Source organism: Pteronotus mesoamericanus, unplaced genomic scaffold (genome assembly GCF_021234165.1).
Source record: "Pteronotus mesoamericanus isolate MK-2021 breed Mesoamerican mustached bat unplaced genomic scaffold, CSHL_Meso_final scaffold_167, whole genome shotgun sequence".
NCBI classification, from domain to species: domain Eukaryota; kingdom Metazoa; phylum Chordata; class Mammalia; order Chiroptera; family Mormoopidae; genus Pteronotus; species Pteronotus mesoamericanus.
The window spans coordinates 23,462,176-23,478,428 of NW_026555308.1; the positions used below are offsets into that span (position 1 = coordinate 23,462,176).

The 16,253-nt window shown below is 50.7% G+C and overlaps 1 protein-coding gene across 1 annotated transcript; it reads right to left on the reverse strand.

Moving 5' to 3' along the window:
- Window positions 1–13,923: 13,923 nt before the first annotated feature.
- Window positions 13,924–15,735, reverse strand: EPO (erythropoietin). Its single transcript, XM_054589294.1, has 5 exons — window positions 15,723–15,735; window positions 15,040–15,182; window positions 14,695–14,781; window positions 14,260–14,439; window positions 13,924–14,082 (listed from the first exon to the last, which is right to left on the reverse strand). Exons 1-5 carry the CDS (start codon window positions 15,733–15,735, stop codon window positions 13,924–13,926), a joined length of 582 nt encoding a protein of 193 aa, XP_054445269.1.
- Between the last annotated feature and the right edge of the window lie 518 nt (window positions 15,736–16,253).

Below are 16,253 nucleotides of genomic sequence, written 5' to 3' on the forward strand. Positions count from 1 at the left end.
GACTTGGGCGTCACCATATGAAGAATGGCACCCTTTCAGAAAGAACAGACAGAACTTTGTCCTTTGTGACATTTGTGGAATTTACCTACTACATGTATGGCCTGGGAGAGGCCACTAAGCTGAAGGGGCTGTGACATTTTAGGTTCCCCAGAGTCATGTTCTCTTACATTTCTTGACCCAGTGGACATAGCCGATTCACGCAAACTGCTGAGAGTGGGCCTGTCTGACACAGAGGAGCAGCCCTCTCTTCACCACACTCTTACCACCAGCTCAGTCAGTCAGTCGGCCTCTGCATCGCCCTGTGATGCAACTAGTAGCCGGGGGGAAATGAAGGCGGCTGCCAGACAGCGCGCTGGGGTGCCCGCAGGGGCCCTACTCTAGGGTTCTGCCTGGTGAGCAGGCCCACTGTCCTGCATGGAGGCCTTCGGGAAGGGAGAGAAGAGGGCTAAGGAGGGGAATGGGCAGGAATGGAAGAGAGGAGAAAAGAGAAGAAACAACAGGACCGTGGAGTGAAAGGAAAGGGAATGGTAAATGGTGAACAAGAAAGCAAGGAGTGGCAAAACTGGGACATGTGATAAACAGGAAAGGAGAAAAAGAAAGGAACGGTGAAAAAACATAATGAAGTGAACAAGATGGAAAAAAGAAGAGAGAGAGAAATTTTAAAAAACATTTCCTGAAACCGCTGTGCATGAGACACAGTGCTAAATGCTGGGGGCTGGGGAGTGTGGGGCTGATCCGGGGCGGGGGGGGGGGGGGCGGGCCCTGTCCTGCTCTCCAGGGGCTGAGAATGAAGGCAGGGTGGAGGGTTTCTCAATGTCTTTCTAGAAGGCAAACCTCAGGCAGCAGGAAAGCTCAGAGGACTGAGAGCATGGAGTTGGATGGGGTAGAAAGGGCTATAGAGTAGGGAGAGCTGGAGAAAAAGAAAATGAAAATAAGGTGGAAGGAAGGGAAAGAATTGAGAATGGAGAAAGGCAAAGGGAAAGAGAAGAAAGAAGAGGTAGAAACTCAAAGAGGAAATTAGTGAGTATGATCCTCTACCTGCGAAGCTTGGCATGGCATGCACTCGGGGCTGGCTAGAAGGGTGTGTTGTGTGGAGCAGATTGAGGGAGGAGAGGCAGCTCGTTTGGAGGAGAGAAAAGGAGCTGAAGAGCAGGGAAGGAAAGAAGACAGGAAGGGAGGAAGGAAGGAAAAAAAGAAGAAAAGTTCAGCCAAGGACACAAGGAAGTGGTGGAAAAGAAGCTACAGATAGACGTGGATGGAATAGGAGAGGGAGAAGAGTAACTCCTGGATTATTGCAAAAGCCTCCACAATGGCTTCCCTGCATTCCCTTCAGTGGATTTTCAACACAAAAAGCAGGTGATTCTTTTAAACCTAAGTCAGATCAAGTCACCCCTCTACTCAAGATCTGCAAAGGCATTCATGTAGACTAGAAGCCACAGTCCTGACAATGGCTTTCAAGCCGCCACATGATCTGTTCCTCCTAGGACCCCACCGAGCTCCCCCTCTCCAACCGAGCCACACGGCTGCCCGCTGAACCTCAGCCGCCCCTCCCCTCCCATCCCCACCAGTCCACTGCTACGCAGGGCTTTTTCACAGCTGACCCCTCTGGTCAAAATGTCCTTCTCTTCAAAATTTTTATGGCTTATTCCCTTATCTCCTTTCAGTTCGTGCTCACATATAACCTGAGTGAGACCTATCCGACTGCCCTATTTAAACACACAGCCCACCATACCCCTGCATGCCCAATCCTCTTACTTTGTTGAACTTTTTATTTTTTCTGACAGCACTACTCACCTTATAACTATAAAACTGTACTTCTTTATTGTTTTAGGAACTGTCCCCTTTTGGTACCCCGTTGCTTCTTGTCTGTTTTGTGAGCTGATGTATCTTAAGTGCCTGGGACAGTACCGGGCACATTTTAAGTGTTCAATAAATGTTTGTTGGATGAATGAAGAATGAAAGGTGCCCAGGAAGAGAGGTAAGGCGCAGGCTGTGCCATGTCTGCCAGGCAGAGCTTGTGAGGTGGCAGTACAGGGAGCTGGCCGGGAGTGTGGAGTTTGCTTTCTTCCAGGCAGTTCAAGCTGATAGAGGTTTGAGGTTGCTTGGGTCCCCCCCAGACCTTCCCAAGTTGAGTTACTGTAGAGTTGTCAAGGAAACAGCATAAACTCCTGCGAGGTCCCTAGAAGCCCGGGAAGTCGGAGGATAGGAGCGTGGCCATTACTCACTACCAGGCCTGGAGAAGTCATCCTCAGGGCCCACGTGGGGCACCCCCGACGACCCCTTCTTCTGGACCCACTTGGCTCCAGAGGCCGTGGGCATCCAGCTCCAGCCACAGAGATTATTTTGAGTGTCAAAGCTGCACATCTGCATCATGCAGGCTGGGAGGAATGAAAGAACAGAGGATTTAGCTTTTCCTAAGAGGGCACGGCTCTGAAAAGTATGCCTCAATCTGGAGTCGGAATTCTGAGTCCCCTCCTGGGTCCTGTGAGCCAGGGAGGGCTCGGCTCTCAAGCTAGCTGCAGTTCCGCTCCCCAGCGGCTATGTTCCTGGCCCAGATTACTTCAACGGCCCAACTCTCAATTTCCTTACCTATAAACTGGGAATAACAGTATCCAAACTAGATTATGTGCAGGGAGCATCTAGCACAGTACCTGTGCTCCGTGTTAGTTCCTTGCACCCAGCTTCCGGAATTTTTCTTCCCTTGAGTTTGCTCCCCTCAGATTTCTAACATCAGATTAGAGAGCTAATTCCAGATGAATCTGGTAGCAGCCAGGGTGACCACACATTCAGGTTTACCCTGGACTGAGGGTTCCCTGAGATGAAAGACTGTCAGGACTAAAACAGGGAGAGCCCAGAGCAAACTGGAATGGTTGGTCACTCCAGGACCGGGTATCACCACAACTCTATGTTAAAGGAGAACCTCTTTTTAGGCGTGGCTGCTTCAGGAGTCAAAGGTACAGGGTATGAAGGTAGAGAGGAGCAAGTAGCCTCAACTTTGAAAGAAACCAGGGTCATGGCCCCTGAGCTACTCCTGCCACGCCAGGCGATGATGGGGGTGGGGAGTAAGAGGAGGGACAGGTGCTCACCCCTACTGCAGGAGCCCCGACGGATGTAGACAGCATCCAGAGAGATGTCCAGGTAAGTGGTGCTGCCTGTCACTCCTTCAAATATCAGCTGTGGGAGGCAGGAAGGATCACTCCGCTGTGAGCCTCTAGTTTCTTGCCTGAATTCAGGAGCTTCAGCCACCCCGTAGTCCCTCACTGTCCCAGTCCCTCCTGGCCACCCCCACACACACCCAGATTCCCACTGGGGCCCCAGGCTCTGCCCTCAGCCTCACCTGGCTTGGCAGGGCATGGCCCTTCGGCACAGTGACAGTGGTGGACATCCAGGAGGGACTCCGAGTGTTAATGTGTTTCCAAAGCAGGTTGGGGTACTTGCTCTTGGTGCCCGTGAGCAGCAGCAGTTTGAGCTGGGCGCCCCACGACAGCCCGAACATGTGGTAGGCGAAGTGCACGCACAGGGGGCCTTGTTCCCATATGGGGGAGCTGCGCAGGCGGGCCACCCCGCTTGGGCGGAAGGTGCTCGAGTCCAGGTGCAGGTAGTAGCCCTCTGGGGAGGCAGAGCCCAGGACAGTGGGGCCCTGCCACCCCTGTGAGCTGCCCGCGGCCCTTTCCCAGAGCCCAGGTGCCCACTCCCAACTGCCTCCCTGCTCCCTCCACCCGGATCTGCCTGTGCCCACCTCCCAGCTGCCTTCCTAAACTTCAGGCTTCCTCACCTCCATTGGGGTAGCCACCAGGGGGCCCAATGCTGCCCAAGGGGGAGGGCCCACGGGCTCGAATCCAGTCCCCATCATCGGTGGACACCTGAGTCCAGTCACAGAAGGGTCTGGAGTTGTCCTCAAAATCACACTGGGTTATAATGGCTGGTGGGGAAAAGGCCACTGTGAGTCCAGGAGAAGAGAGAGGACCGAACTGGGGGGATAGGAGTTAGCAAGACTGGTAAGCTTAGAGACGGCGGCCACTGAGATTAGGGTCCAGAGCAGGGATTTGGGAAAGAGAAACAAGTCCTCTCTTGGGAGAAACACAAGGTGGGGTGGGGTAGGATGGACAGAATCTCTAGGTCGAGAGTCACAAACTGGGGCCCAGGGGGCTGGGTTCAGGGGAGCAGGAAGGCTTGTCTGGGCAGCATTCACTCGCTGCTGTGATCTGAGTGTGAATCTTTAGGCGGGGCTTGTACTCCTCCACAGTTCCTCCCACCCTCTGTCCACTAAGGGCTGCCCTTTACACATTCATTCCATGCTTGTGTCACTGCCTGGCCTGGAGGGCACCTGGGTGGCCACCCTGGGAGGGAGGGAGGGAAACTCTGAGCAGTCCTGGTTTCCAACTCACAGTTGTCCTTAGAGCTGCGAGTGACTGGCTTCTGGTCCAGAGGCCTTGAGGTTGATTTGGAGAAAAAACAAAATGTAATACCTGTGATTATCAAGAATTATAAGCCTCAAAGACTGACTGTGAGCTCACCTGAAGTTCTCATCTGTCTCTGGAAAAGTCCTCACATCCCCGCCAGTACCCTCTGCCCCTCTATGCCCCAGACGTCAGGCATGGTTGAGTCTCGGCGGAGCATTTATACCTGGGGAATCTCCTCCTTTCAGGTTGAGATCTTCTTGTCATATAGTCCAAGTTTTCCCCCCAAATTAGGGACTATGTGGGTCTCTTGTTGCTAGGTTTGAGGCAGGGGTAGTATTGTCACAGCTACATGCAACTGAACATAGAGAGAACTAACAAAGAGACCACCCCTCCTCACCTTCCAGATTCCCCAGAGAATCCTTGCCATTCCTCAAGTGGAGTGGGCCACAGAGAACAGCCGCTGGTTTTAGTTGTTCAAGTTCTACTTTTTCAAAGCCCCCCCAAACAATTTCCAGGACACTGAGCCAGTCATCATTTCTTGCCTCCTACTTGAAGTCCCTCCTGATTGCTGGGTCTGCTCCAGGTGTTGTCCATTTTCTGAGGGCTTGACCTCTCTCTCTTCCTCTGCTGCCATCTTCAGCCCTGTCTCCCTAGCTCTTCCCTCTTCCCTCCTGTTTCTGCTGCCCTGCTCCCACTGAGCTCTCGCACCGCTCAGTCCCTGGCTCTGAGGCTGTGGGGCCCCCCTCACTTCTGCTCACCTCTCTCTATCCCACGGGGCTCCCGCCTTCCTCCCCAGGACTGTGCCCTTCATAACGGGCCTGCGTGCCCCCTCCGACTTTGTCCCTCACTATTTCTCAGAGCCACGCCCCATCGCCCCCTTAGCCCAGCTTACCGGACAGAGAAGGGAGTGTGGCCCTGGCCGCAGGCAGCCCCTATCATCAGCACCAGAGTCCAGACTGGCGAAGCCATGCAGGACATCAGGGTCGGCTCTCAGAGGATACGGGGAAGGCAGAGTAAGGAGCCCAGGCTATTTTAGACACCTCTGACCCTCCTTGCTGGGCATCCTTCTGAGGATGCCATGAAAATCGGACAATCCGGAAACTGGAAAGAAAAACTATGAGGGCTGAAATTTAAAATTCAACAGAAGAGTTATAAATCGGAATTGAAAGAAATAAAATGAGAGCAAGAGGGAAGGAAAGCAAGAGAGAAAGAAAAGAGAGACTTGGAGAAGCAGTATAGGAAGTCTAACACCCAACAAAAAAAGATTGAAAAGGAGAAAACACAGAAAAAAAAATTACTGAAGAAAAACTACACAAGGTTTCCCAGAACTGAAACATGAGTCTCTTGATTAAAAGGAATCTAGTATGATGAATGCAGAGAGACCCATGAAAGGCATGCCATAAAATTTCAGAATGTCAGGGGTGAAGGAAAAATATTAAACACTCTCAGACAGAAAAAAGCAGGTCACGTACTAAGTATCAGGAATCAGCAGGGCGTTGGACTTTTCTATGGCAACCATGGATCCTAAGAGGCAGCGGAACATTGTCTGCAGAATTCCAAGAGAAACTCATTTCAAACCTAAAATTCTATAGCTGGCAACAATGGCAAAGGCGACTGGAAGGTCAAGTAAAGTGAGGACTGAAATGCTTATTGGCAAGGAATTGAAAAGGACAAGTTACTGAAGAAATACAACCAGACAGTAAACATTGGAAAGGATGCTCTGCTTCACTAGCAATAAGGGAAATGTTGAGCAAACTAAACTGTTACATTGACAACAATTTAAAAGACTGATAACACTGAGTGTTGGCCAGTATGCAGATAGACACACTCAAATACATTGTTGATAAGACTGTATGTTAATGAAAACTTCTCAGAGGGTAATTTGACAATGACTATTAAACTTCCAAATGTGCATATCTTTGACCCAGCATTACCTTTCTAACAGTCTTCCCACAGAAATGCATGCTCATTTGCACAAAAATGTACATACTTTAAGTATGTTAATTGTAGCATTGTTTACAATAGGAAAATAATCAAATTACCCAACTGTTTACCAGTAGATATGCAGTCAGATCATATTCAAGGAATATTATTCATATGAAGGAATATAATGCTGGTATTAAAAAGAACAGTTTCCCTAAAAAATAAAATAAAATTACCATATGGTTTAACCAATTCCATTTATGGGTATATAGAATTGGAAAAATTGCAAAGAATTGAAAGCAGGGAATTGAACAGGTATTAGTGTACTCATGTTCATAGCAGCATTATTCACAATAGCCAAGAGGTGGAAGCAACCCAAATGTCCATAGACAGATGAATGGATAAACAAAATGTGATATATACATACAGTGGAATATTGTTCAGCCTTAAAAGGGAAGACAGCTCTGACACATGCAGCAATATTTGAGGACATTATGTTAACTGAAATAAGTCTGTCACAGAAAAGCAAATACAATATGATTCCACTCATAGGAGGTACCTAGCGCAGGCAAATTCCTAGAGACGGAGACTAGAATGGTGGTTGCCAGGGGCTGGGGGAGTAGGGAATGGGGAATTAGTGTTTAATGGGTTTATATTTCAGTTTTATAAGATGCAAGTTCTAGAGATAGATGGTGGCAATGGGTTGCACAAAGAATATGAATACGCTTACTCTGACTGGTGTGGCTCTGTGGGTTAGGCCTCATCCCACAAACCAAAAGGTCACTGGTTTGATTCCCAGTCAGGGCACATGCCTGGGCTACTGTCCAGGTCCCTGGTGGCAGGAGGCAACTGATCAATGTTTCTCTTTCTCTCTTTCTCTCTCCCTTCCCCTCTCTCTAAAAAAATAAAATAAAATCTTTAAAAAAAAAAAAAAGAAGAATTAGAATGCACTTAATGTCACTAAAATATACACTTAAAAACAGTTAACAATGAATATTATGTGTATTTCAACAGAACTTTAAGAAATAATTTTTAAAAGGTACTCCTTGATAATATGATACTATTAGATTTTATTCCTGACTTTAGAAAGAAAGAAAGAAAAGAAGGAAGGAAGGAAGGAAGAAAGGAAGGAAAGAAAGAAAAGAAAAGAAAAGAAAGAAAGAAAGAAAGAAAGAAAGAAAGAAAGAAAGAAAGAAAGAAAGAAAGAAAGAAAGATGGGAGATCCCTAGAGTTCCAATGGTAGAAAGAGCACCTAGAGATATATTAAACAAAAGAAATGAGAAATAGAAAAAATTTTATAGTGTGATCCCATTTGTGTAACATTCCAGAACAAAAGTATGTATTTATATACATACTCAGGTTGAGGTGCAGAGATGGAACTAACAGGACACATAGCTGTTTACAGCGGTGACCCCTAGGGAGGAGCGAGCACAGTTTCCCTGTCTTCTGCGTATTTACATATCCGGCTGTTCCTGTGTATAGATTTGGTTTGTTATAAACACCTTAGTCATTTGGAGGGGCCTGGTTGAAAGTCATTTGAGGGGCCTGGTTGGAAGGAAGCCAGACTAGAGGGTTTGAGGAGGGAGTGAAAGTTGAAGAACAGGATCCAAGAAGGAGGCAGGGACCATGTTTTAAAGCTGTTTGGCCATCTAAAGAAGACTTGGAGAGTAGGTCCAGAAACTGGGACAAAGTAGGGTGTTTTCAAGATAAGAGAAATTTGAGCCTATGTAAATGCTCATGGGAAAGGTGTGAGCAATGAGAGAGATGAAAAAAGGGCTTCTGAGAAGATGGGTGGGAAAAGTCTAGGCAGCAGGAGGGACAACCAGCTTTGTGAAGGGACGACGAAGGGGACGGCGCAGATGAAAACTTAGTGGCTTCTGCTTCATCCGTGAAGTAGGAGGCGAATGGAAAGGTCTTCAGCCACAGAAAGGCCACAGTAGGATCCCTCTCAGACGAGCTTCATGCCAGTGCTGCCCACATCCAGCTCATCCCCCACCTTCCTGCTTGGCTAATGCCAGCCCTCTCTCCTCCACCCCACCTCGCCCCCATCTTTTTTTAAAAACTTATTTTAAAGATTTTATTTATTTATTTTCAGAGAGGGTAAGGGAGGGAGGAAGAGAAACACCAATATGTGGTTGCCTCTCAAGTGCCTCCTAATGGGGACCTGGTCCGCAACCCAGGCATGTGCTGCCCTGACTGGGAATCGAATCAGGGACCCTTTGATTCACAGGCCAGTGCTCAATCTGCTGAGCCACACCAGCCAGGGCTCTTCCCACCTTTTGCCACCCTTTACAATAGTGCGTTCTTCTGGCTGGGAGCCTGTGAAAGGAGTTTTTGACCCAGGTCACTGCTGGTTAGGGAAGGCTTCTGTAGAAGGTGACACCTGAGGGGCTTTCTACAAAGATGGTAATTAGCAAAGAAGTTGAGAAGACACATTCCAGGAAGAAGACATGTTCCAAGATTGGAGGGAGTATGACACTTTTGGAGAATGGCGTGTGTGTGTGTGTGTGTGTGTGTGTACATGACCAGGAAAAGGAAGAAACCCTGCCTAGGAGATCTTGAATACCATAGCTTTGAGGAACCACCAAAAGTTTTTAAGCAATGGGACTGACTATCAAGTCACTTGTATTTTCAAAACGCTGCTGGGGGTAGGATGGGGGGGGGCGGTGGGGAAGAATATGAATCAAAGGGTGTCTGGTCAAAGCCAGGGAGACAGGGGAGGAGAATGTAGAAGGTGAGAGATAAGGCGCAGATGAGTGTTAATGCAGATGGAGCTGGAAACAGCAACTCTTGCAGGCTAACCTAACTGAACTTCACGTCCTATTCTTAATAAAAATAGTGACCTCATTTTCTGCGTGTGGAAACTGAGCTCAGGAGAGATGAAGTCAATTGCCCAGCATAAGAGCATTGCACTGACAGTCCCCACACTGTGTCCTGCCCCGGCCCACAGCCCTGTGAGGAGACCCTCGGGAGTTGTTGGGAGTATCCAAATAGGGAGTTCCACCTCAGCCAGAGCAGCTATGCGCTTATCAGTTTCATAAATGGCAATTCTACATAAGACTGCAGCTGAAAGGGTGGTTTTTTTGGCTTTAAAAAACCCTGTTGACTCTCGTGGCACAGGCAGAGCTACAGGTAGGCTGGAGGGCTGGCCCGCAGTGAGCTGAGCTATCATGAGTCCCAGTTTCCTATATCCCACCACACCTCGGTTCTTAGCAACCTTCAGTGCCATGCCCTGTACCTCGGCAAACCCCCACTCCCTACTACCAAATCTACGCCCAGGGCACCTGACAAGTGACAACGATGCCCAGGCAGGCCCTCCTTCTGGGCTATCGGGGAGGGGTCGGTACAGTTGAGCAGCAGAAGTCCAAGAGGGAAGTCCCTAAGCCCCTTTTACTGTCTCCATGACTCCTGTGCCCACATGAGCATCAACAGGGCCCATGTAGGGATTAGACCCAGGGAAACAGAGATCCTCTGCCTTTCTACATCAAACCTGGGGATATCAAAGATGCCCCATCTCAAACCCTCATCTACCCTTCCTCCGGACCAAGCCGGCAGAGCAATCAATAGAGGGATAAAGCCAGGAAATGGTTAACCTGGGGAAGAGCAGCAGAAGTCAATTGATCCACAGCCCCTCCTGGTTGGGCAATAAGGCCTCTGAGAGCTGCTTTTGCTGACCTCCCTTTGGCGCCACAGAGCTGGACAGTCACAGCTTCCAATCTGCCTGGAGGTGGGGGTTGGGTGCTCAAGGCAGGACAGGAAGGGATGGATGGTGGTGATGGGTGGGAACCACTGGGCTCTGCGTCTTGGGGAGTCAGGAACAGGCAAGACCTCAGAGGGTTTGTCACCTGACAAGACTGGCAGCTGCAGGAATAGGCGCGGGAGACCCTGGGATGTAGAAAACCCCCGGGAATTCGGTCAGAGAACTGGAGGCAGCCCTGGTACTGCTGTGAGCCCTCGCGCACTCTGATCGTCCTCTCTGGGCCTCGCTGTCCTCATCTGTAAGATGGAGAGGAGATGTTAGCCCAGCCAAAGATTTCAAAATAAAAAATTACGTGTGTATAACTTTTTAATAATCAATTTTTAAAAATCAAGAAGGAAGTTTACAGACAGCTGGGTATGACTCATATAAGTTGGGAAACCATACTGCTGCCTGTTTTTCTGTTGCTAATAATCTGTCATAATGTCACAGTTTTATGATGAAATTTTAGAGGCATTAGCCTTTACCAGCTGGAAATAATATACAGTAGTTAACTTTCAGTTTAGATTCCAATGTCTAAGAGACCCCATTTAGCTAACTCAACTCCAGCAACAGTCGCCTGCAATGATGAAACGTGTGGACTGAGTAGTTCCAGAAAAATCCTATGCAGCCTCTGAGCTGGGGTCAGGCAGGTGCATTTGGTCAGCCTGATGTTATGGCCCAGGGAGAGGGTTCAGGCCAGTAGTACCCAAGGCCAAGAAGCTGCTGTCAAGATGGAATCTGGGGCTGCAGGCAGCGGCTGAGTTGGCCTCTAGTGCTGGAAGACTGCGCAATGGGGAGAGTGGCAGGCATTCTCCACCTATCCAGGGAGGAAGTGGGTGCCTGAAGCAGAAAATGGAGTGAGCAAGAGTGGCGGTGAAAGATGAACATGCCTAGCGCTCTTTTCTCTCTTCACCCACCCCCGCTAACTCTCTCCTCTGCCCCAGTGACGTATGCTTTCGGTAGAAGAGGGGCCCAGAGTCAGAGAGCCTGGCTTCTGATCCTGGACCTTCCTCTCAGTGTCTAATGACCTGGGCAAGGCCCATAAACTCTCTGGACCTTGGTTTCCTCTTCCGCAAAGCAGTGATCCTCTCCCATCTCTGCCCTCCTTGTGGGGTTAGGAGAGCAAATGAGAGATGCCCAGGAAAGCACCCTGTAAATCAAAAAGCCCTCTACAAACAGAAGTCACCTCCATTAGCTACTATGTAATCTGCTGACTCAAAACTGGGCTGCACTGTCTCCTGTCCCACCAGGAAGTCAGAAGAGCCGGTTCCATCACTTACCTGGCAGAACTTAGTTTTAGTTTCCTATCTGACAAATGGAGGTGGTACCTATTGTCCTCCTATTTCATGGAGTTGTGGTGTGAATCACAGCATGGAGTTTATTGTGTTGTTAATCATAATAATGATAGTACTGAATACAGTTCACACTCCTGGCCTATGTTTAATCTGGAAATGCCCTCCTTGCAAATCTGGCTCTGCACGGGGACTTGGGTCCTCACCAAGTTCTTCACACCCTGGGCCTCTGGTTACCCCACATCTCAGCACTCAAGTCACATACCAAGCTGATTATGGCTAAAATGATGAGCGCCTGTCTTTTTGCCCCCGTGGACTTCTGGCTCTTGGAGGATACTGGGCTGTGGGTAGCACAGACTGTCATTTCACTAGCTCTTGGTACAAAGGATAGGTCACAGTTGGCACTCCGTAAGTGTGGAATAAAGGAATTATGTGTTAATGCTCTTAACATACTTGCCCATTACACCTGGTCCAGGCCATATAGTTCAGACACCAGTAACTATTTTTTTTTTTGTTTAATTGAAAGCAGTAAGAAGTCTGAAGAGAAGTAGAGGGTCGGTGGCCCTGAATTCTGGGGACTAAGAGCAGCAAATCAGGCTGAAAAAGAGGTAGACGAGCTTTTGGAGTTACGAGTCCTAAATCTCGAGGTCAGGTCCTAGCTGTCATTTATTAGCTGGATTCCTTGGGCTTCAGAATAAATCTTTTAGCTTCAATTCCACCAGCAAGAAATAGAGATTCTTTCCTTACTGAGTCACAGCAGTGGGGCAAAAACCAGATGCCACATGTGGAAACCACAATACAAATTTTTATTGAAATGTGCAAGGTCAGAACTCTTAAGGGTTCTATTGCTTGAAGATTTCTCTAGCACTTCCTAATAGGGCCTGAAGAGGGCACTCTAAGCCAGGAGTCGGGTTGGCCAGAGTGAAAATTCGCCTAGGGTCCACCCCTTCTGTCCTCCACCCACCACAGCTTCACCCTTCCCCCCACACATATTTGGCAAATACCCTCCAATCCCCCAACCTTCCCATAATTTTTCCCGCTGCATGTTGCAAAACATTGTCTCCATTTTGCATATTTGTATGGGCACAGGCTGACTTCTCTAAGTTTTGCGATATAAGCAGAAAGACTGATCCCCGTGTGTACGATAATGGCCAGGACTGGAGTCCAGATAGTTTTGCGACATCTTTTGCTGTCTGCACAGGTCTCTCTTGGGCACTGCTTTGCCCCTGGAAGCATTGCTGGGAAAGAATTTGAAGTTCGGTGTCAGAGTAAAGGATCAGATAAAGAGCAAGGATTGGGAGTGAAGGTTGAGTTAGTTTGCTCTGTGTCCCCCATCCCAGGGGAACAGGGAACCGGTGGGGATTGTGTAGAAGGAAAATAAGCAGAAGAGGGAAGGTGTGATTGCTGGGGGAATTCCTGTTGCCTTGGCCTTGGGCAAATTATTTTACTTCTTAATCTGTACAATGGGAATGACAGCAGTAACTTTCTCATAGGGCTGTGTGAGGAATAACATGAGATTACAGAAGTAAGCTACCTAGAGAAGCACTGAGCACAAAGTGAGTGCTCTGTGAGTTGGCTGTCCGGGAACATGGCTCCTCTGCACTGCTGTCTACTGCCACTCTGCAAGTCTTGGGGCAGGACATTTATGGTGACCTAGGCAAGGAAAGAGGTGAGCTGGATTTAAAGGGGGTTGGTGCACTGAGGTGGCAGAGGCTGGTGCTGGGAATGTGGCATTAGCTGAAGGGGCCACAGAGAAGAGGCAGAATAAAGTGTTGGTAGCTGCCTACTGAGGAATAGCCTTGAATGGAGCCACATTATTGACCGGTGTGGGCAGAGCTTGTGGCCTCACGCCCAGTGGGTCAAGAGGTCAGACAGGCCCTGCAAGGTAGCACGTAGGGTCTGACCCCCTCCGCCTGTGGTTTCCCTGGCCTGTTGCCTGCTTCCATAATGGAGGTGGAGCCAGGGAAAGAGGGGGCTCCTAGGAAAACACAAAAACCAAGAGCCATGTTATGGTTTTAGTTCTTGCCAGTGAGACTGAAAAATACACAAAACTTGGACCCCATGAGAGCCAGGGGCCAGCCCCCATCCCATCTTCATGGCTCCCACCACCTTCATTATCCAAGGGGCTCTTGCTGTTATGGAGTCCCCATGAGATCTAGAGAATTCATGGCTTGCCACCTAAATTCTCCAGTCCATCCTATCCCTGCTTGGTAGGTGCAAGGGGAGGTATTTGCCCTCCAGCTTGTCCTGGCATCACAGTTCTGCAGGGCGCCGAGATGAGTTCGGTGTCTCTCCAACATGGCACCATCCCAAGTTTAAGCTGATCTCTGAATTCTTCCTTCTTCAGGGCCTCAGGCTGGCCCTGTGTCATCCTTAGATCTGAGCTGAGCTCTGGACCGTTCCTCTGGCCCCTGTGATGTCACCGCTAGCCCTGGAGTGTCCGTGGGACAGGCTGGTGCTGCGCTGATAGCCCCTTTATGGGGGTCAGGAGTGGTGGTGTGGAAGGCGTGGCATGAGCAGTAGTGGTGAGCGAGGTGGTGGATGTGCCCAGGGTGGGAGCATCTGGTCACCTGTCCCTTCTCCTGCAGGCCTCCCCTGTGTACAGCTTCAGCTTTCCCCGCAGGAAATTGGAGTAGATTCGGAAAAGTTTGCACAAAGTATCAACAGTGAATGTTCGGAGTGGAGCAGCAGAGGCTGTTGGGTCTGGAGGGGAGATGGCTTCCTTCTGTCAAGGAGAGAACAGAAGATTACTGCAGTGTCAGGGACCCTGGAGGGAGATCGGATTCAAGACAGAATGCGGGGGGTGGGGGGGTAATGAGGAGAGCCAGAATATTCCTTGGCAGGGTCCTTCTCCCATTTTACAGAAAGAACAGAGTGTGAGGGAAGATCTATTCCTACACACCTGGGCTCCCAGCGCCCGAAGCAGGGAGGTAAGGCTGCGCAGGCTGCTGATGGCTTTGTCCACGTGCAGCTGCAGGGTCTCAGATGGCTGGGAGGAGTTGGCCAACAGGGCCTGACCCCGAAGGATGGCTTCTGAGAGCAGGGCCAGGCCCTGCCAGACTTCCAAGGCCTGCTGCTCAACCTAAAGGGAGCAGAGACTCGGAGTCATCTGGCCCAAGCCAGCCCCTTCCTCATCCCTCTCAGCAGCCCCAAGCCCAAAGCTGAGCAAACAAACAGAAGGCATGCAATAAGGGTTGTGGAATGAATGAATGAACATATTCCATTCAGTCCTCATCTTTGCTGCTCCATTTTTTCCTCTATCTCTATTATTTTCCCTCCCACCCTATCAGGTTCTCAAAATGAGACTCCCCAAAAGGAAGGAAAAAAATAAACTCACCTCCATCCTCTTCCAGGCATAGAAGTTAACCTTGGTGTCTGGGACCGTGATGTTTTCACTGAAGCTGCAGCCTTCAGCACAGCCCATCTGAAAGCACAACCCAAGGGAGTCAAGGCCCCCAGGGGCTCCCAGCCCAGCCCACAGGCTATAGGCCCTCCAGCGTTGCCCCTTACCCAGCTTCCAGACGTGCATTAGGCTTACTAGTTTTATCATTTTTACTGGGGGCTCTGGCTTCCCACCTCCAGCCCTGAACCAAGTACCAGGACAGATTCCAGGTTCCTGGATCTTGGAGGAGACTCCTGAGCACCTCAGAGTGAATTCTGTGGAATGTCCTGGGGGCCTCACCGTGACATTTTCGGCGTCCCGGGCCTCCAGGATGTACCTCTCTAGGACTCGGCTGTCACAGATGAGGCGTGGCGGGGCGCCCAAGACTGGGAGGCCCAGAGGAAGCAGCAGCAAGGACAGCAGGGGCAGCAGGGCAGGACATTCTAGAAAATAGAGCCAGGCTTGGTGTGAGGCAGGAGCAGGAGGAGAGGGGTTGGTTTGGAGGGGCAGACTCACGCATCCCGCCTAGGCCAGTCCTCCCAAACCCAACCTTCCAAGCGCTCAGGTTCTGCCTCCTTTGCCTTCATTCAACCCTGCTGCCAAGCTCACACCCCACCCCCCAGCTACCGGCTCCACTTGTCCGGTCCAAACTTCAGTCCGGCCGTGACAGAGGCTTCCCCTCTCGCGGATCCCGGTGGTTGCTCCAGGACCCGGGTATCAACTTCTTCCCAACCCGAACAGCAGCCCTTCTTTTCCCCAAACCCCGAAATCTTGTCCCCGTCTCCAGGTCACATTCTGCCTTTCCCAGGGACTCCCAAAGCCCGACAGACACGTGGAGGCAGCCCCACCCCCCTTGTCCTTCCGGGGTCCCTCGGCAGGTCGCCGGTCCTTGAACTCAATCACCTCCGGGCCAACAGTCCTAGCGGTAAATCCCTTCTCAAACAGGGGCCGGGTCGGGAGCTCCCCAGCGGGCCAGCACTCACCGCGCACCCCCATCTCCTCCGTGCCCCACCTGGCCGCTTAGTGACCAGGGGCTCGGCCGGCGCCCGCGCCCTGAGCCCTCATCCCTGAAAGCTCGGTGGGGTAGGGCCACTCCACAGGCTGGAGGAGGGGGCCACTGTCCAGGGGTTGCCAAGCCAAGGGTCGAGCCGAGCAAGCGCAGGACCAGCGTCCAGGAGGACGCACAGCGAGGCAACTGGCCGGTGTTGGCCCGAGGACTGCAGCTGCGGCCGGGGGTCGGGACTGTTATCAGCATGTGTGCGTGCGTGTGTGGGGGTGGGGGAGGCTGTGTGCGTGAGGGGTCGCCCGAAGTGGGGGCCAGGAGGTCAGAGCAGGGGGCAGGACGCCTGGGTTGCAGGCTCGCCGGGGCGGGAGCTGCAGCAGGCGCGTGTGCAGGGACACCCTTCTGCCCGCCTGACCCCGGGAGGTGCAACTGGGTGCGTACCAGCGGGATGGGCAGAACGCCTGCGTCTGGTAGAGGAGAGCCACTCTGGGAAAAGCTAGGGACCCCCACG